Genomic DNA, 20,018 nt, shown 5'->3' with positions numbered 1-20,018 from the left:
CGTGGCTTCCCCCGGGTCCGCCCCCTTAACCCGGGTTGGCTCGGGGCGGCCTGTTGTTTTCTGGAGACCGCGGGGAGAGGCCGCTCACTCTGCCTTGCTCCCCTCCCGGACCAACCGGGTTAACCCCTCGCTCTCAGAGGCCTGTTATTCCTCCTCCTTTCCCACTTCTTCCTTTCCCCGCTCCTTTCCCGAATCTCCATTACTTGCCTTCCCTGAAATTGTCCGAGTGGCTTTCAACGAATCCCTGTGCTCCCAGAGGGTCCTGTGTCACCTGTCCTGATCCCTATCTCCTCTCCCTCAGTAGGTTCCCAGTCTGGATGACAGTGGCTGTGAATGTTTGCAAACATCGGGGTCAGGATGCAAGCCCGTGTAATCCCTCGTATAGACGTGCGCCCCTCCCCCCCACTCCACAAATATCCATCCGCAAACTGAGGTGGAAGGAGCCCCTACCATCAATGCGACGAATGCAGTTTTCAAATACTTATTATTCTCTAGCTTATTTGACCTGAAAAAGCAACCTTCTCCGCACTGGGCTTCCCTGGAGAAAGGTCCTAGAAGGTGATTTGTGCTGGGGGGCCGAGAGCCGACCCTCCGCCCCGACCCCAGCAGCCCCAGCTCTCTGATGGGAACGTAGCGCGCCCTCTTGCGGTAAAACGTGGTATGTCTTGTCCTCAGACTCGCCCTTTTGATGTTTTTGCTCTTTCATTGTTCAGTCCTGAGCCTGCGCTTGCCAAGTGCCTAATATGTGGTAGGCTTTGTGCTGGGAACAGGAAATACAGACAGGATTAAGACACGGCCTTTTCCTTCGATCATGTCATTTCTCAGCTTGGGAGATAGCTGCTTAAGTAAATAATTAGGTGAATAGTTATAACAGAATGTGATGATGGCCAACATGTAGCTATGTGAGAAGCTTCACAGGGGACTCTTAGCTGAATGAGTAATAATAACCTATGTGCCAGGCACTGTTTGCATGCATTTCCTCATTTAATTCTCCAGACAGCTTTATTGTGCTATTAGTATCTCCACTTTATAGATGAGGAAATTGAGGCTCAGTCAACTGCAAATCTGAACTGGTTACTTTCCTCTCTGTGGAGGGTACAACCTTAGCGCAGACGTGGGAGTGGAGGGCTTGATCCAGTGCTGTGTGGGGGCTATGTCAGCCCCGTACTGAAGCCCCACGGGGGAGTTTCCATGGGACTAGGGTTTCAGGCACTCCTGTCGGGAGGCTGGGGAATGGATACTATGACCTTTCAGTCCCTCCAGCCTCGTGTCATTGGTTCACCTTCAAATGATTTACTCGTCACGATACCTGCAGATGGTGGTGGGAAAATTGAGACCGAAAAACCGGTTCTTATCTGAATTCAGCCACCAGATGGGGGTTCTTGCTCCCCATCCTTGCACCATCTCCCTCCACCGTTCTCCAGGACTACCTATTTGTACAGCAAGTAGCTTCCTGCCTCTTCCAGACCCTGCAGATCACCCTCCTTCCTCCTCCCTTCCCAGAGCCAGCTCACTGGCCACCAAGAAGCCACTTTTTGATTCCATTCAATCTACTCAGATCTTTCCCCTACTCTTATGTTCTACATTTCAGTTTCCTCTGACCAGCCTGGGGCACCACTGAGAGCAGGGGCACATCTCTCCCCCATGGATCTTCACCTTCCCAACCTCTAGACTGCTGCATCAGGCTTTGTCCACCCTGGAGTCAGCTATATGTCATTACCCATCAGAATAAATGAGGTTGGTGCAGGGTAGAGGCAGATGCACTGTGTACAAACTGGGAGCCTTTTATTGGTTGATGTGAGAAGCCTATATACAAAGAAGGCACAAGGAGGGGGAGGGAGCTCCCCTGCTACAGTACCGTGGACGTGGACGGGGCTGGAGGGCCCGCCAATAGGCAGGGGGCAGGAGAGGGTTTCTGGAACCAGCTTCCACTTCTAGAACAGGCCTTAGGACTCAGCCCATAGGGGAGAAGGCAGAGCCGACTGGTGATGAAAGCCAAGGACAGCCAAGAACTCCACTTCTAGGCTCCCAATCCATCGCCGGTGGGGCCAGAGTGGGGTTTGGCCAATGGGGCAGGGACAGGGCTCCCTCCCTGTCCTACATTCAAATGTCGCTCCCTCTATGATCTCACGGGGGTCTCTCCAGGCCCTTCAGAGGCCAGGAGTGTAATGGTGGGTGAGAGGTGGAATTTCCTCTGCATCTTTCCAACATCTCCTGGGCCCAGGACCAGAGCCCCCTTTGTGGGGGGTTCACTGCGTCCCAGGGCAGTCTCAGTGCAGTGCGTCTAGTTCCACTGCGACCCAGGGCAGTCTCAGTGCAGTGCATCCAGGCTGTCTAGCGGTTTGTCCATCTTTGTTCCTTCAGGCTGCGTTCCCCACTAGTGCATGCGTGGCCGAAGAAACAGGCTTTGCAGTGGTCCACGAAAGAGAGCCACCTTAGGGACCTTCTTTCTAGTTCATTCTGCTCATCTGAGCATGCCAGGTGCTGCAAACGCCCCCTGGGACAGCCTCAGGCAGCCCCCCCCCTACCCCTGTTCTCTGGCATGGGTGCCAGGAACTACAGCTGGAGGTCGGGTTGGCTGTCCTGTCAGTAGTTTTAATCTTGATAGCAGAGTCCATCCGGTGACTATGGCTCAAGATGGGTCCAGTGTGAATGGGGGAGGTGTCACCACTTTGGGGGCCTTTCCTCCTGGCTCTGGCAGAGGTCCTTTGGCTTGGTTTTGGCCTAGACAAAGGCTGGGACACATATGTCCACGCACCACCTGTGATGCGTAAGCACAGTCCACAAGCAGTGGGACCCACATGTGTCACACGTGTCCAGGGCACAGGGCTGCAGTGTGCTTGGCATAGCAAGGTCCACGGCCCCAGCCCTCCTGCAGGGAGAAGCTCATGGCCAGACAGCACGTGCATGCACTTGAAGAGGTGTGTGTGCCCAAGCCTAACGTTGCCAGCCAAAGGCAGTGGTCCCTGTGGGCAGTCAGAGCATAACTTATGATAAACAGAAGAGGGGGACACCACGGCCACAGAGGTGGGATCAGGGGGGACATCAGTAGTATCGATCCCATGTCTGCCAGCTGGTCACCCAGTGCTTCTTGGTGGGCAGGGTGCCCCCTGGAGGTGGGTAGCGTTCCTCCTCCCGGATCCGCACTGCGTGGTACTTGGGCATGATCTGGTAATAGCGGGTCCGCTTAAAGAAGTCACACTGGAGTTGGGGGAATAAGAGGAAGAACATCAGCATCGGCTCTCAAGCCGGTGGGGAAATGTGCCTGGCCCCTTCCTCCCCCACCCAGGACCCCTGATCCAAACACACACCATCTCCCTGCACCGAGATAGGGAGGGTGTTCCCCACCCCGGTCCCCAGAGGAAGGAGTGGAGGAAAGCCGAGAGGAGGAGGAAAGGCAGATGGAGGTGGGGCAGCCACCAGGGTTGCTGATGGGATGGCTGGGAAGGGTGGTGACCTATCCTGACCACAGCGTGGGGAGGGGTCAGTTTGTCACCCTGGTGGGGGTTCCCAGGAGGGAGGACTCTACTAGTCCCCTTCATCTCTAGGTGGGACTGAAGGTGTAGAACCATTCTGGAAATTAGCCTTGTGAACTACAGAGATGGGACCTGACCTTGGTCTTGACCCTTTTCCAATCTGCAGGAAGCAGGGGGATGGTTTTATGGCTACCCCTTGGGGTCCCAAGTGCTCGAGGGGCTCAGTGGGGAGACTGGTGAGAGAAGACACCTCGAGCTCTCCCAGGGCACACAGGGGCAGCGGCGTGGCCCGCTCTTAGGGGTGATCCTGGGGACAGAGTGAGGTACAGAGAGATCCCATAAAGGAAGAGGAACAGAGAGGACAGATCCAGAGGCCCCAGCCAGCCGGCGGGCTTGGCGAAGAGGGCCCAGAGGCCACGTTACCCAGGTGGGGTGGGGGCAGGGCTGCCCCCTCAGTAGTCTTCCGTCAGCCTCTCTGTCTCTGACGGCTGGCTCTTCATCTCCGCCTTCTGCCTCTTAGCTTCATACAGGGCGCGAGTGCGGGCTCGCTTGAAGAAGCCGCACTGCGGAGGGGAGGGTGAGGAGGGGCATCAGGGGCAGCTGGGGGGTCCCTGCCAGCAGCACTCGCGGACTGGGGCTTCGGGCTGGGGAGCCTGGAGGCCTGGGCTCCAGCCCCAGCTGGGTGGTGTGGCCCGAAGCCAGAGTTCCTGGATTCCCTTTTCCAGCCTGCAGGTCCCCCCATTAACCCAGGTGGAAGTACCCAGGTAGACAAGGTGAGAGCAGGCAGGGGGTGAGACTGAAAGCTGGGGAGCAGGTGGGAGGACATGGGAGAAGGATGGGGGTGATATGGAGGGGAGGAATGGGATGCAGGGACAGGTGCTGAGGGTCTGCTGGCAGGAGGCCCCGGAGCAGGAGTCCAGGTGCTGGGCTGGGGTCCTAACCTTCCACAGCAGGAGGATGATGAGGCCCAGCAGCAGCAGCCCGGCACCCACAGCCACGAGCACCAGCCACAGCTCGATCTCGGCTGGCAGCTCCTCCTCCAGCTCAGAGTCAATGTCCACAGAGAACTGGACGGGGTGAGAAGGGGCTCAGCCTGCGTCTGCCCCTAGACTCCCATGCTCAGCCTTCCTGTCCCAGCTTGGTCCCCGCCCCTGCTGTTGGACCTACTGCCAGTACGGGGTACTCGGACACTGGAATAGCCCCTGCCTACCCCCTGACAGCATTAGATTCATCCAACCTCTTGTTTCTCCAAAGGAGCAGCCTCAGACCTGGGTGATAGCCTGAAGCCTGGGTTTGTGATCCAGGCTTGGGTACCAGCCAAGTAGCCAAAAGCAATGTGTTCTGGAGCCAGATTACTAGGATCAAGTCCCAGCTTGCTATTCACTAGCTGTGTGACTTTGGATAAGTCACTTAACCTCTCTGTTCATCTGTAAAATGGGGTTAGAATAATAATACCTACTTAATAGGTTGCTGAGAGGATTAAATATATTTAATATGACTAAACTGCTTTGAACAATACTTGGTGCACAGCAAGCTCTTCATGTATATTTACAAAATAAAACAAAGAATGCATAGCATATAGTATCATTCTTTTTCTTACTCTACAATGTGTGTGTATATATATATATAATTATAATGTTTTACATATAAACAAAGTTTTTTCTGACTATACATGATTATTGCTTTAAAAATTATTTTGATCATTTTTTAAAAAAAATACAGATGCTATAAAGAAAACCAAAGGTTCCTAGTAATTTTACTCCTGAGAAATAATTACCTTCAACATTTTAGTGACTCTCTTTCCCTATTTTAATGCATATATTAAATATATACCTTTTTCTTCCACATAAATGGAATCTATGTGTACTTCACACACTCTTCTGCAACCCGCTTTCCTTTTCACCTAAAATCAGCTTTTCCTGCCAATGAATAAAGCTCAACCTACTTTACTCAGATAACTGCAGTCATTGCAGACATGTACCATAATTTGTTGAAGCAACCCTCTGAAAGACACCCCTTACATTGTTTCTAATTTTATGCCATTATAAACAACGCTTTAAAATATCCCCATATACTTCTGTTCACATGCTTGGCCTATTAGTGTCTTAAGACGTATTATCACGTGCTGGTCAAAGGAAATGTGCGTTTAAAATTTTAATAGGTATTGACAAATTCATCTCCAAAAGAACCCATCAATTTATACTCCAATCAAAAGCTTGTCCTTCCACCTCATCAGCACCAGACAGCATTACTCTCTCATATTTTCCAATGTGATAGGATAAAAGAGCCTTGTTGCTGTTATATCTCTTTACTACCGAGTTAAACGTTTGTATTTTATAATATGTGCACTGCTTGTTTATTTTTACGTAGGCCTTTATGTATCAATATATCGATACTTTGTTACATATGCTGTAAGCTTTTTAAAAAGCAATATATCACTTGCCCTTTTAGTTCCCTTACCATCTCTTGCGCTGTACAAGCATAATTCGTCTGATTGCGCTTCATGTTATTGTACTTTGCAGATACTGCATTTTTTAACAAATGAAAAGCTTGTGGCAACCCTGCATCAAGCAAGTCTATTGGCACCATTTTTCCAACAGGCTCAGAAGATAGTATTTTTTAGCAATGAAGTATTCTGTGTGTGTGTGTGTGTGTGACAGAGACAGAGAGAGAGACAGATAGGGACAGACAGACAGGAAGGGAGAGAGATGAGAAACATCAATTCTTCATTGCAGCTCCTTAGTTGTTCATTGATTGCTTTCTCATATATGCCTTGACCGGAGGCTGCAGCAGAACAAGTGACCCCTTGTTCAAGCCGGCAACCTTGGGCTCAAGCCAGTGACTTTGGGCTTCAAGCTAGTGACCTTTGGGTTCAAGCCAGCAACCATGGGATCATGTTATGATTTCACGCTCAAGCCAGATACCCTGTGCTCAAGCTGGATTAGCCCGTGCTCAAGCCAGCAATCTCGGAGTCTTGAACCTTGGTCCTCCACATCCTAGTCTGACACTCTATCCATGCACCACTGCCTGGTCAGGCTGAAGTATTCTTTTTTTTTTTAGAGAGAGAGAGAGAGGCAAGGAGAGAGAGACAGAGAGACAGGAACACTGAGCTCAAGCTGTTCCTATATGTGTCCTAACTGGGAATCAAACTGGCAACCTCTGTGCTTCGGGATGATGCTCTAACCAACTAAGCTAACCGGCCATGGCGCAATGAAATACTCTTTAATTAAGGTATATACAGTGTGTTTTTAGATATAATGCTATTGTACATTTAACAGACTACGGTATAGTGTAAACATAACTTTTATATGTATTGGGAAACCAAAAACTTGGTATGACTCACTCTATAGTGATATTCGCTTTATTGAGGTGGGTCTGGAACTAAGCCTGCAGTATCCCCAAGGTCTGCCTGTATATATAGCAGATTTAAAATTTCATATAGTCTAATTTGTCAAATTTTTCCCTTGTGACTTCTGGGTTTAGTAAAAGAACTCCCTCTCCACATAATTAAAGATTATCATTAAATCATTTTCTGAATTTTCTTCTGGTATATTAGGTTTTATTTCCTACTTTAAATATTTAATCTAACTCAAATGTATTTTTTTAGCAAGAGAGAGAGACAGAGACAGGAAGGGAGAGAGATGAGAAGCATCAACTTATAGTTACAGCACTTTAGTTGTTCATTGATTGCTTCTTATATATGCTTTGACCGGGGGCTTCAGCCCAGCCAGTGACTCCTTGCTCAAGCCACCAACCTTGGGCTTAAGCCAGTGACCTTGGGCTTCAAGCCAGTGACCTTTGGGCTCAAGCCAGAGACCATGAGGTCATGTGGATGATTCCACATTCAAGCTGGTGACCCCACGCTCAAGCTGGTGAGCCTGCGCTCACGCTGATGGGCCTTTGTTCACGCTGGCGATCTTGTGGTTTTGAACCTGGGTCCTCAGCTTCTCAGGTCGATACTCTATCTACTGCACCACCACCTGGTCAAGCTGTCATATATTTATTCTTCCAGATATAACTCAGAATCAAGTTTGGGAACTTTTTTCCAAGTTTCCTTGGAGATGAGACATCTTCATGGAGGTGTTGTGTTAATCAAATAAGCTCAGACAGAGGTTCTCAACCATGGCTGCACATTAGAATAATGGGGCTGGGGCCTGACCAGGCGGTGGCGCAGTGGATAGAGCGTCGAACTGGGATGCGGAAGACCCAGGTTCGAGACCCTGAGGTTACCAGCTTGAGCGCGGGCTCAGCTGGTTTGAGCAAAAAGCCCACCAGCTTAAACCCAAGGTCGCTGGCTCCAGCAAGGGGTTACTCAGTCTGTTGGAGGCCCACAGTCAAGGCACATATGAGAAAGCAATCAATGAACAACTAAGGTGTTGCAACGTGGAATGAAAAACTAATGGTTGATGCTTCTCATCTCTCTCCGTTCCTGTCTGTCCCTGTCTATCCCTCTCTCTGACTCACTCTCTGTCTCTGTAAAAAATAAATAAATAAATAAATAGAATAATGGGGCTGGGGAGGGGGCTCTGAAACAAACCAGTAATGGATTAACTCCACACACTCAGATTTCATTGCTCAGGCTGTGGTCTAGACAGCAGAAATCCTCCCGAGGGTTCCAATGTGCTGCTGAGACTGAGAACCACATAGCTAAAGTGTGTAAAAGTGCCCTGAAAAGATGTTGCTTTCCCATTCCCTGTCCAGTTAACACGCTCACTCACCGGCACGGTCTTGTTCTCCATATTGATAGTGGGGACGCTGGTTCGGAGGAACAGGGTAGCCCAGCTGGCTACCCTGACTCGGTCAAAGTCTCTGTAATCCTGGAGGGAAGAGGGGTGGGTCAAAAGATGCAGCTGAGCCTCCCTCCTGACCCTAAACTTCCCCTCCCCCATGGTACTCTCCCCCACGCAAATGCGCATCATTCATTCATTTGTGCATCGGGTCCTGTGCTGAAGGCTGAGGACCACAGAGACAGTGAAGGTCACGGTCTAGGCCAGATCTGTGGCCTAAATCAGGCCTGCTACCTGCTTTTGTAAATAAAGTATTTGGAGCACGCAGCCACACCCGATCATTTACTGTGGTCGAGGGCAGCTTTGTGCTACAGCAGCCGAACTGCGTAGTTACATCAGAAACTGTATTGCCCATGAAGCTGAAAAGATTTATAACCCAGGAGGAGAGGTCATTTTGGCTGGAAAAGACCTCACTGGTGGTGGAGCATCGGAGGGGGGGCGTTTAAGGCTGAATAGGAGTCTGCTGCAGAGATAAAAGAGGGGGAGCTGGTGGTATTCGAGGGGGAAGGAGCAGCCTGTCAAAGGCACAGAGGTGGGAAAATCGTGGACACACGACAGAACAATGAGCACATGAGAGAAAGTCATTTTGGCTGGAGACAAACATGTCATGTCCACACACAGGCAAAGAAACTAACACTGAAATGGCACAAAGTGATAGATGTAAATCTGCCACTCATAAAACACAATGCTGTCCCTGACACACACACGCACGCACGCACGCACGCACACACGCACGCACACACGCACGAGGCCTTCCTGTGATCCTGGACTCCCCCTCCTTGTTGTTCTCTCCACCCAGGTGGTGGCCGTGGGGACCTCCAGACCCAGGCACTGACCTCAATGAAGGTGCTGTTCCACACTCGAGCCCGCACCGTCACATTGGTGATAACAGCAGCATCAGGAATGGGGCACTCGAGCCAGACGCAGTGGGTCTGGATGCTGCCACAACTCTGAGGTCGCCAGGGAACACAGGACATGAGACGAGCTGGGTCTCCAGATTCTTCATGCTCTGCTCCTTCCCTCGGACTCCTCCCCTGCCCTTGTCCTACCCATGGCTGACCCAGAGGGGCCTGGCCTCGTCCTTTCATTCACCCACAACCCCCAGCCCCACACGTACACACTCAAGGCACATTCTTTGGGCCAAGGAAACACAGGTGCCAGGGACACGTATGACATGGAGTCTGAGTCCTGCTCATGGAAATGGGGCCCAATCCATGCCATTCCCTTCCCAGCCCCCGGCCCCCTGAGCCTCTGTTCATGCTGCTTCCTCCTACCTCTCCACCCACCTGGGCCTCAGCTTGCTTCCCAGGCCTCTTCCTCTCTCCCTTTGGACAGAAGTACCCTCCCCTCCCTTTGTCCTGCCCTTCCCCACCCCCCCAACCTTAGTGTCCAAGGCTTTGAGTTGCTGCATCACCCCAATAGGCTGGCACTCCTGGGAACAGAGTCAGCGTCTCTTCCTTTGGCCACTGTAACGGCCGCTACCCGGGCAAGGGCCATGGGTGCCTCCGAGGGCAGGAGGTGAGTCTGCCTGTGCTGACCAGCGGCTCCTCAGGGCAGGGGCCACATCACTTCATGGGATTGGGGTCTCCTTATGAGTAGCCCCTATCTCCCTCGCTTTGTGTGCTCCTTGGGTGTGTGGCCACAATCCTCTCCAAATCTGGCCACTCACCAACAGGGTCTCAGACTTGGCTTTTTTGGCAGCAGCCAGAGTGACAGGCGGAGGGCCCTGGCCTCCCCCTGGGTCCAGCTGTCGCCGCCTGCGCTGTGGAGATGGTGGAGATGGTGTTCTGTCCTCAGGGACCTGGAAAGGGAAGAGGAGCTTTGCTGGGAGGAAGGAATGAGAGCAGAGGTGAGGAGAGGGAGGAAGGGCAGGAGAGAAGCAGCGCCCTAAGGGTGTGAGGGGCCGGAGAGGAAGGCACTGGCCTTTCTGACCTGCAGCGTGCAAATGCAAATGAGATGCAAATGTAAATGAGATGCAATGCAAATGAGATGCCACTGACAGACCCCGTGGTGTCCTTACAGAGAGAGTGAGGTTCAGAGGGTTGATAAGGTCTCCTGGTGGTCGGCAGGGCCAGGACCCGTTGCCTCGGATGGTGATCTCCGTGGGGTACAGCAGCCACTTGCCATTTGCAACTTCATAGGGCCACTCCAGCCCTAGGACCAGGGTCCCCAGGGCTGCCAGCCCTTCTCCCATGGGGCCTACCTGTGGGGCACAAGGGGTATCAAGTCCATGGTCTTCTAGAAAACCATCTCGATCTCACCAACCCCCACCTCTTATAACCTAAGAGCCCAGACCCAGAAAGAAAGGCCCCACCCCCCTTGCCAGGAGTCTCCAGCCCAGGGTTCCAGACGTCCCCTCACCTGGAACTCATACTTGAGAGGGCTTCCCACATCCTCCACTGTTTTCATGCCGGACTCGCCCATCACTGTTCCTCCAAAGTAGCTTTGTAGCCGGTGACTCACCCTAGCAGGAAGAGAGATGCCGGAGTCATAGGAGACGGGTGGGCCCTGGCAGAGGGGGTGGGTACCCAGGCTGCTTAACTACCTCTGACACCAGGCAGACCCGGGGTGAACTCCAGCCCTGCCATAGCTGTGTGGCCTCAAGCAACTTATTTATCTTTTTTGAGCCTTAGTTTCCTCATCTGCAAAGTAGGGTTAACAACTGCTGCTATTAAGGGAAGTGGAGGCCTAAGGATATCAGGCCAAGAGGTAAGTGTCAGGAAACCTGGGGAAACAACTTGAGGATAGGGAGGCCCTAGCTCAGAAACAGCAGACTGGGGGGGGGGGTACCCACATGCTGAGCGAGGCCTGCAGTGTGTAATCCACCAGCAGAGTCAGGGTCATGGGCCACAGGTTGTCCTGGTGACTTGACCTGGGAAAGCAGTGGAGGGAGGAGGTAAAGAGATGTGTCAGCTGAGGCTGGGGCAGGGGGAGGCCCCAGGACACCTCGCCCCAACACAGACTGGCTTTGCGAGATCACTTACGTGGAGAGCTGCAGCTGCGACTGGAGTTCCCTTGTGTTCAGGGTCACCCCAGTGACCTCAAAGGCGATGAGCAACTCCATCTGCCATGAGGGCCAGGGATGCAGAGAGAGGCGTTTGGGGCCAGGCAGGGGTGATGCCATGGTGGGGGCGGGGGAAGAAGGGCTGAATACTATGCTAGAGAGTTGGTTCTCTGGACCCCTCTTCCCTCTATCTGGGTGAGGGGTCGCCACCTCCTCACCAGTCCCCCCTCTTTTGCCTTCCCCATCTCATCTTCGTTTCCCCTTTCCTCTTCTTTGTCAATGACATCTCTGCCACTTTCAAGCTGCACAATCTGAAGCAAGTTACTAAAACTTTCTAAGGCCTGTGTTTCCTTTCTGTAACACAGCATCTACCACCGCAGAAAGCTGTGAGGATTATATCATATAAAACAAGCAAAGTGTTGGGCTTGATGCCTGGCACATAGTAGATGCTCAGCAAAATTGGTTTCCTCACCTCTACCTCCACCTCCTCTCACTTTGTGCAGAGCTCCCTAGTGGCTCCATTTTTCTCAGTTTCTGGATCTCTCCTCACCCCTTCCTTTGTCTCCTCCTCCCCACTCTGGCTCCTTGCTTCCAGGAAGGCTAGGAAGCAGGCAGGAAGAAGCGAGAAGAATAAGGAGTAGTCTGGGAAGGTGTGGCCAGGGCTTACCCTCTGGTTCCGTTTGAAGGGGTTCCCCAGCTCGCAAAGGATGGTCTCATTGGCCTGGCAGGCTCCAGGCTGAGGAAAGAAGATGATCAAGTCTGGGTGGTCAGAGTAGGGCTTGTCCCGCCCCTTCCCGGTGGCACAGGATCTGAAGCCCTAGAGGCTTGAGAACAGGGTTCCCCTAGCAACAGAGATGCTGGAGGCACCTGAGGAGGCCTAGCCCACAGAAGAGGACACGTGACAAATAACAACACATGTATATGACATGCATATAAGGATACAAATACGTGGGAGTGCCGGGGTTGGGTACTCACAGGGCGCACTGAAGACAGTAGCAAGGCGGGAGGCACTGCCAGGGTGAGCAGCGCCTCGTGGGCGTCTTCCCCAGCCCGCTCCCTGCTTGGGCTGTTGGTCACATTGATGCTCAGGAATAGTTTCCGGATGTCTTTACTATACTGGAGCCTGAAAAGGGAGGAGCCTCGGACTGAGCCCAAAGCCCCACCCTGGACCCGCCCCCGATCAACCAGGATCTGCCCCTCGTGTCTGCTAGGTCAAGAAAGCCCCTTCCTTCTAGGGACAGCCAGGCTCGCCCTCTAGTCTCACCTGGTGGAAAAGAGCCCCTTTTTTAGCCAGTGAAGGTCAGCCTTACGCATCCTGCCTGCGCAATTCAAGTCCAACCTCTCAGACTCCCTTCTCTCTGAGGCCCCACCCCTCAGGTCTCCGCCCCTCAGTTCCCGTTAGCCAATGAAGGCCGCCCCACCCTTGGCCAATCGGCGCGGCCCGGAGTGCACCTGCTCATCCGCTGCCCCAGCTCCGACACGAAGGCTGCCTGCATCTGCAAGTTGCTGTCGCACTTGTTGTCCGGCCCGCACTCCTTCTGGAACTGGACCTGGGGGTAGCCAGAGGTGTGAGGAGCGCACCACCCACAACCTCCTCCTCCCGCAGCCCTCTTGGTCCCACCCTGCGGGCCCGGGCTCACCCACCTCCGTGTGGTTCTCCAGAGCCTGTGCCTGGTTGAGGACCGGGTAGGCGTCCAGAGACCGCAGCCCCAGCCGGGGGCGCTCCGGCAAATGCAGAGGTAAGGAGTAGTTCATGGAGATGACAATGGGACGGAGTTTGTCGCGGATGTTATCCTGGGAAAGAAGGCGAGCTGAGCCCCGCTCTGCACTGCCCTCCCTACTGAGTTGAATCCTCACACACTCTGGGCCCCCAGGGATGAACTTAGGCCCCCTCCTCCTTGAAAGCCCCCTCCCAGTAAGGCTGAACCTCCTCTTGTCCTATAACCAAGTTGACTCCCTTCCTACCACCTTGATTCACAAGTGAGGAGATGGAGCTCCTCCTGCCCAGAGAGATCTCTTCATCCGGGGACCCCCAGGTTGAGCTGTCCCTTTCCGCCCTGATGTCCTAGAGTGTCCGAGCTTGCCTCCGACTCATAGACCCCTTTGATCCCATCCCCACTCCGAGGATTTCTGTCTCTCTACCACATGCTGGGGGCTCTGCTCTGTGCACCCTAATGACCATGGCCTCCTGGGCACCGTCCCCGACCTCTGTCTCTGGAGAGACCCTGTCCCTCACCCTTGACCTCTTGGAGGGACATGGAGCCCATGGCCCTCCCCTGGTGCCTCCCTCACCATCAGGAGCAGCTCCAGCTTCTGGCAGCGCATCTTGGGCATGGAGAAGAAGCCGTGGAAAACAGCGGACTGGCTCTGTGCAAAGCGAAGCCGGGGCGGGCGGCGGTCTCGGTCGGCCTCCAGCGTGTAGGCCAGGGCTGCAGGTGGAGGACGGGGTGGTCAGCAGGTGACCAGGCGAGCATGCCCCCCCCACCCTACACCCCGGCACTCACTGATAGTTTGCCTGTAGTTGGGGTTCCCGGCACTCTGGTTGTAAGCAAAGCACAGCTCCACCTGCACACTGTTGGGGGGTGGGAGACGTACAGAGGGCCTGATCGTGGTGGGACCCAGATCCACGGCCCTAGCTGTTATTCCCTTTACTGGGCAAGGGGAAGCAGTGTCCTTCAGAGGGAAAGGCAGGGGCAAGACTGGGGAGTCCACAGAGCTGGTCTGGAGTGTCCCTGGCTCCTTCCTTCCCCACTCCACAGAAAACAGGGGTAGAGGCCAATGGGGAAACTGAGGCACTGAAAGCGGAAGGAGTTGCCTGAAGTTGTGGCCCAGCCAGTCTCGTGCAGGATCCCCTGTCCAGATCTCCCACCCACCCCGCCCCCTGCTTTGTCTCCCTCTGCCTTCTGATCCCATATCCTCATTCACCAAAGACCTGGGGGTCATCACCACCAAGGTCAGCATCTTAGCAACCAACATATTTTGAGCACTTAGGGTGTATGTACCGGGTGCCATGCTAAGTGCTTTCTGTATATTATCTCATTTAATTATCACAACAATCCTGCGAATTACTTATTATTAACTGTTTCATAGGCAAGGAATCTGAGACTAAGAAAGATTAATAATTTGTTCAAGGTGGCTCTCTTCTTCCTCACATCCATCCAACTAAAAGTCCCCATTGTCCCTCCTTCCCTGGGATCTCACTCCCCAGAGCCCACCATACCACTGCAGTGGGCAGAGCTGGAATTTGAAGCAGGCAGTCCAGAGCCTAACCACGGTGCCCTATTGCCCCCCCCCCCACATTCATCCATTACCTCCTGCAAGGAATTTTGCTTTTTAATAGGGTCAGGTAGACTGGGCAATGCTTACCCCAAGAATCAACCTTCTAATGATGGGATATCAGGAGTTGCCAGGGGGAGGTTTAGGAGCTGGGGCCCCTCCTGGCTTGCCTGTACATAAGGAGGAATGGGTGGGCAAAGCAAGGACTGAGAGCCTTACCAGGAGGTGGCTGTGCAGACCGCGGGGTCCAGCACAGATGGCTTGGCCACCAGTGTCCTGTGGAGGATGTTGATGACAGGCCTGGCCCTGCATGGAAAACACACAGATATCAGCATCTGGTGTCTGCCCCAGGCCAGGCCAGGCTGGGCTCAAGCTTGCATGGACCTGGTGATGGAGGTGGACAGAGTTGGGGCTCCATGTAGACAGGGTTGGAGGAGAGATGCCCCTATTCACCGTCGCCTTGGCTCACCGCAGCAGCACGATGCGGTCCGACAGGCTCCCCACCAGCAGGTCTGGATAGAAGTTCTCATCCACGTCCATCTTTCCACTCAGGGAGTAGCCAAAGGTGGCCAAGCCAGGTAGTCCTAGCTTCTCTCCGTGGATTACCTGGGGGCAGGGAGAAGCACTGAAGACAGGCTCTAGGGTGGGCTCTGGGGGGCGGGGCCCAGGAGGACTAAGGAAAGGGCGGGTGAGCCCCAGGAGGGAAGGCCCCCAGCGCTGTCCATTCATACCTGCTGGGGCTGTCGCAGGAGACCCCGGGAGCTGCTGTGATAGATGTACACTGTGCCCAAGCCCTCAAACGGAGCTCCCACAGCGATGTCTGGGGAAGAGAGGCGGCATGGAGGCACCCTGGGGACTGTGGGCCCCGTGTCTCCCCAACCCTGTGCTCCAGCCACAGAGCCCAGCATGGCCTTGACCTCACCCTGCCTGGCAGTACTCAGACCATGAGAGAGAGCAGAGCTCTGTGGCTCAGGATTAAAACTGGGACCATCGGCACCCAACTGCCTCCTTTTATATGTGGGAAAGTCGGTGCAAGAGAGGGAAGTGACTTACCCAAAGTCACACAGCAAGTTCATGTCTCAGGCAGGCCTGCCCTCCGGATTCCTGACCACTGGCTGGGGTTCATTTTCGCTTATTACAGTGCCTTCCATCTCCCTCATCAACCTCCCCTCCAGACACCTGATTCTTCTAATGTCATGTACCAACAAGGTCACAAAAGCAAGTGTTCCCCATTGGTAGTGACTTTGCCAGGTAGTTATCAAGCACCCATCTCATTTAATCCTCACAAGAGTGCTGGCTGTAGGTACAACTGTCCCCATTTTATAGATGAAGAAATAGACTCAGAAAACCCAAAGTCACACAGCTAATAAGTAGAAAAAAGGATATTGGAGCCCATGTCTATCTAACATGGGGGGCTGGGATTTTAATCACAGCACTATAGTGAACTTTACTTGTTTAAAAATATCCAGACTTATAAAAGTCCAACCATTATTTCCACACATAAACCCAAAATGTTTTAGCTTCTTAAACTGTACTCAGCTCTTAGCTTGCTGATAAGGCCGAAGTAAACAGAATGCCAAGCTTGTTAGAAAAGTATGTAAAGGAAGAATAAGTAGGTCCTAAGTGGAAACTGGAGGACTCCTGTGTCAGTAAGTGCTTTGGGCTTCGTTAACTGAACTCTCTGTCCTAATCTGACTCTTTAGAGGCTCCTTTGCCTTCCTTTTGGTTTTCAGCTACATGCTGGGCAATTGAGGATGCCAGAGAAGTGACTTCCAGATAAGCCAGGTGCTCCCATGGCAACCAGGTTCAACCCCTTGGTCTGTCCCTCTCCCTGCCACCCAGGTCTGATGGGTCCCTGAGTGCTGCAGAGTCCTGGTGACATCCTCTATATAGAGGGGTCCCATCTTGTCCCAGCTCTTAGCATCCCCCACCTGATACTCAACATTCTTGATTTTAACACCCCAGCCTTGCTCCCTGCATTCATCCCACACCTCCTTCCGGAATGATCTTACAAGGTACCAAGGCACCAAGCAATCATATCATATCCCAGCCCCCAAACCTTCTCTGGACACTTCTCTGCCATTATCCAACTCTTAAGCCCCAGTTTCCCTGCCTGGCTTTCAAAGACATCCACCCCACTCCCACGCTACTTCTTTAGCCTCATCTCTGAAGTGAACAACCCACACCTGCTTGATCTGGGCACACCGGGCAAGTACCCCACCCTCATACGGCACCCCCTCTGCTCCTCTCCGTGGTGCACACTCAGCCCAGCCTTCGCTGCCCAGCAGCACGTTCGCTCCGTGCGTAGGGTGGCTCCCTCGCACGGCCCCTCTCTAGTGCCACTGTGAGCTCCCCAGGCCTGGGCCCCGTCCTCTTCGGGCCCCATCAAGCCTGGTATGCAGCTGGCACCCAGTCAGCGGGGGTGCTGGAGCGGGAGTGCTGGCTCATACCCTGGAATCCATCCTGGTTGATGTCACCAATGCTGGCCACAGAGAAGCCGAAGGCAGAGCGACTGGGCCCATGAAGAGAGAGGGAGGGGTGGGCAGGGAAGGAGGTGCCTGCCTGGTTCATGAAGACATAGATGGCACCCCCTACCTCCTCTTTCCGCTCAAAGTAATAGGGGGCACCCACCAGGAGGTCCTGCCACCTGCACAGGGAAGAAGGAGGGAGAAATGGGGGTGTGAGGTCAGCCCCCAAAATGCAGCCTAAGTCTTGTTTAGCAGCCACAATTGTGCCAGGGCACATGACTGTTCAAATGGCACCTCTGGCTATAGGTTGTGGGAAAGCCTGGGAAATGCCAACATGACCCATCTAATAGAAAACACATGGAGAGCCATACAGGCATAGATCACACCCAAACAGCCCACCTCCACTAGTCATAGAAATGACAGGCATAGATGAGGAGATGCAGGTGTCATGCAATTGACATGCAAATACCCAGAATCCCAGAAAAGTCTGTTTGAGAATCAGCAGGCACAATTGATTTGCAAATCTGCACTAGCATGCAAACAAGCTCACAAATGCAAGCCTCCATTTCTCTGCCTTGGCAAGCCTGCCCCCCTCACCATTCTCCCTGGCCCCAGAGGTTGCCCCTGGATTCTCACCCATCATTGTTCAGGTCTGCCAGGGCAATGGCGCTGCCAAAATAGGCGCCCACTTGTGTGCCCTCCAGCACCTGCTTCCTCCGCAGATCTCCGCCTACCTCCTGGCTCAGCAAGAAGACAGCGCCCACATGTTGGTGCCGTGGGGCACCTGTCACGATGGTGATGTCTATGGGGTGCAGGATGGCACTGCCCACCTGTACCGTGTACCCTGTGAAGGGGGGAAGGTGGTCAATCAGGGCCCCAGTAAACTTTGTCTCCTTCTACTCTAGAGCCACACCTGAGGCCACCCCCCCTATTGTGTTCTATTTCTCTATTCTAAGTTGGGCAAGAAAGTGGCTTCTGGATGCCAACCCCAGTTCTGTCTGCACACTGGACTGAGACCCACGAGGGTAGGGACTTTGATTTGTGGTGCTAAGTGCTAGTTGAACTAAATGCCACTAGTTGCACCTGCACCCTGGCCTCGCTCTTCCACCAGGCACTGAAGGTGAGAGGGCCAGCATCCCAGGTCCTAAGCCCCTCCCTCCTCTTTCACCCCGTGGGCCACCACAACTGGCCTCACCAATATAGAAGTTTCCTTGGTCCTCCGGGTCCTTGTAACTATATTCCGATAAATCCCAGTCCTTCCGCTGAATCATGTAGCTGTTTCCTTCACAAGAATTTGGAGAGAGGGAGTATAAGTCAGCACCTCTTTTCTCCACCATGTCCAGCCCCCCCCAGGAGGATAATAATAACCTTTTTAAATACAGTGTGCCCGTAAAGTCATGGTGCACTTTTGACCGGTCACAGGAAAGCAACAAAAGACGATAGAAATGTGAAATCTGCACCAAATAAAAGGAAAACTCTCCCAGTTTCATACCTATTCAGTGCAGTTCGATGTGGGCTCATGCACAGATTTTTTAGGGCTCCTTAGGTAGCTATCCCGTATAGCCTCTACAGACTCATCACTGACTGATGGCCTACCAGAACGGGGTTTCTCCACCAAACTGCCAGTTTCCTTCAACTGCTTATCCCACCGAGTAATGTTATTCCTATGTGGTGGCACTTCGTTATAATCATGTTGATATTCACGTTGCACTTTGGTCACAGATTCAAATTTAGCAAGCCACCGAACACACTGAACTTTCCTCTGTACCGTCCACATTTAGACTGGCATGGCCGTGGGCTGCTCTGCTGTATACATGATGTTAAGTCATCATCTGCACATGTGCACATGCTGCCACAGCATCCTACAGAAACTGGAAGGTTTTCCTTTTATTTGGTGCAGAATTTCACATTTCTATCATCTTTTGTTGCTTTCCTGTGACCGGTCAAAAGTGCACCATGACTTTATGGACACACTGTATTTGTGAGCACTTTGCCATGTGTAAATCACTTCCTCTTTATTTTAACAATTCTGTAAGGTAAAATGATGACCCCGTTTTGCAGAAGAGAATAGCAAAGCTCGGAGCTGGGGTGGTAATTGTAGAGAAGTAGCTGGAATCTGGTCATCCAGGCTCCCAGATACTATGTAACACTTCCCCTGCTCTAGACACTTCAGGGTATTATCTCCTCCGGGTCCTGTCCCCAAACTGGGGCTGCACACCTGGCCCTGCTCCCCAGGGTTGATGTTGGGGAGTACCTGCCACTCTGCCAGGGTCCTATAGGCAGGGGGGGCAGGGAGAGAGGACCCCCAGAATCCCAGGGGCAAGCAGAGGCCTCAGCCTCGGGTGAGCCTGGAGCTGTGACAACAACCCCATCTGGATCAAAAGGACAAGGTTCTTGGCTCTCCCTGCCTATTGATATTGTAATAATAGGGAACAATCAAGGGAGAGGGGCTGTTGTGCTACAACCTGCGTGGTGGAGAAAGGCAGAGATGGAGGGGTGTGGGCCGGCAGGCCTGTGTGCTGTGGCAGTTACAAGCATGGGTCTTGGTACAAGGAAATATTCTGCAGCCCCCAAAGGGTTGCCCGATATGTGTGGACAGGAAAAATGCCCACAGTTTATTGAAAAGTGAAAAGAGAAAGTAGCAGAACAGCATATTCGGTGTGGTCCTGTTTGTGTGTGTTTTAAAGGCACCTATGTATTCTAAACTAAATCGGGAGGACCACAAGATAGAGTGCACTGGGAAATCGGCGGGAGGTGCGTGGGAGACGGCAGGGAAGGGAGCAGGGCACTTCCGCCTTTCATTTCATCAAACCCTACTGTACCGTTGAGTACCAGGAGCACGTTTTACTGTTTAAATCAGTTTTTAAATGCTTAAACTGGAGTCAGATGGACATGCGTTCTAATTCAGGTTCTAGAACTTAACTGTTGGCTTGAGCAATTTACTTTTCACTTCTTTGAGGCTCAATTTTCTGTAAAATGGGTATAATAATACCTATCTCACAGAGTA

The 20,018-nt window shown here is 52.8% G+C and overlaps 1 protein-coding gene across 1 annotated transcript in view; it reads right to left on the bottom strand.

Moving 5' to 3' along the window:
• Positions 1–1,761: 1,761 nt before the first annotated feature.
• ITGA3 (integrin subunit alpha 3) overlaps positions 1,762–20,018 on the bottom strand; it is a 29,671-nt gene continuing 11,414 nt past the window's right edge. Inside the window, exons 5-26 of the mRNA XM_066263925.1 lie at positions 18,207–18,293; positions 17,648–17,855; positions 16,994–17,190; positions 15,275–15,363; positions 15,013–15,149; positions 14,763–14,849; positions 13,772–13,839; positions 13,560–13,696; positions 12,912–13,061; positions 12,720–12,817; positions 12,243–12,390; positions 11,935–12,003; positions 11,248–11,327; positions 11,058–11,135; positions 10,625–10,727; positions 10,284–10,466; positions 9,933–10,064; positions 9,100–9,213; positions 8,195–8,293; positions 4,418–4,543; positions 3,900–4,039; positions 1,762–3,201 (exon numbers count right to left, since the gene is read on the bottom strand). Coding sequence (XP_066120022.1) covers positions 3,929–4,039; positions 4,418–4,543; positions 8,195–8,293; positions 9,100–9,213; positions 9,933–10,064; positions 10,284–10,466; positions 10,625–10,727; positions 11,058–11,135; positions 11,248–11,327; positions 11,935–12,003; positions 12,243–12,390; positions 12,720–12,817; positions 12,912–13,061; positions 13,560–13,696; positions 13,772–13,839; positions 14,763–14,849; positions 15,013–15,149; positions 15,275–15,363; positions 16,994–17,190; positions 17,648–17,855; positions 18,207–18,293 — 2,501 coding nt within the window. The 3' untranslated portion in view covers positions 1,762–3,201; positions 3,900–3,928. The remainder of the gene's footprint in view (positions 3,202–3,899; positions 4,040–4,417; positions 4,544–8,194; positions 8,294–9,099; positions 9,214–9,932; positions 10,065–10,283; positions 10,467–10,624; positions 10,728–11,057; positions 11,136–11,247; positions 11,328–11,934; positions 12,004–12,242; positions 12,391–12,719; positions 12,818–12,911; positions 13,062–13,559; positions 13,697–13,771; positions 13,840–14,762; positions 14,850–15,012; positions 15,150–15,274; positions 15,364–16,993; positions 17,191–17,647; positions 17,856–18,206; positions 18,294–20,018) is intronic.

The sequence above is a fragment of the Saccopteryx bilineata genome, chromosome 2, assembly GCF_036850765.1.
Source record: "Saccopteryx bilineata isolate mSacBil1 chromosome 2, mSacBil1_pri_phased_curated, whole genome shotgun sequence".
Taxonomy (NCBI): domain Eukaryota; kingdom Metazoa; phylum Chordata; class Mammalia; order Chiroptera; family Emballonuridae; genus Saccopteryx; species Saccopteryx bilineata.
Note: the sequence above shows the minus strand (reverse complement) of the source record. Positions and strands in the feature narration are given on the sequence as shown.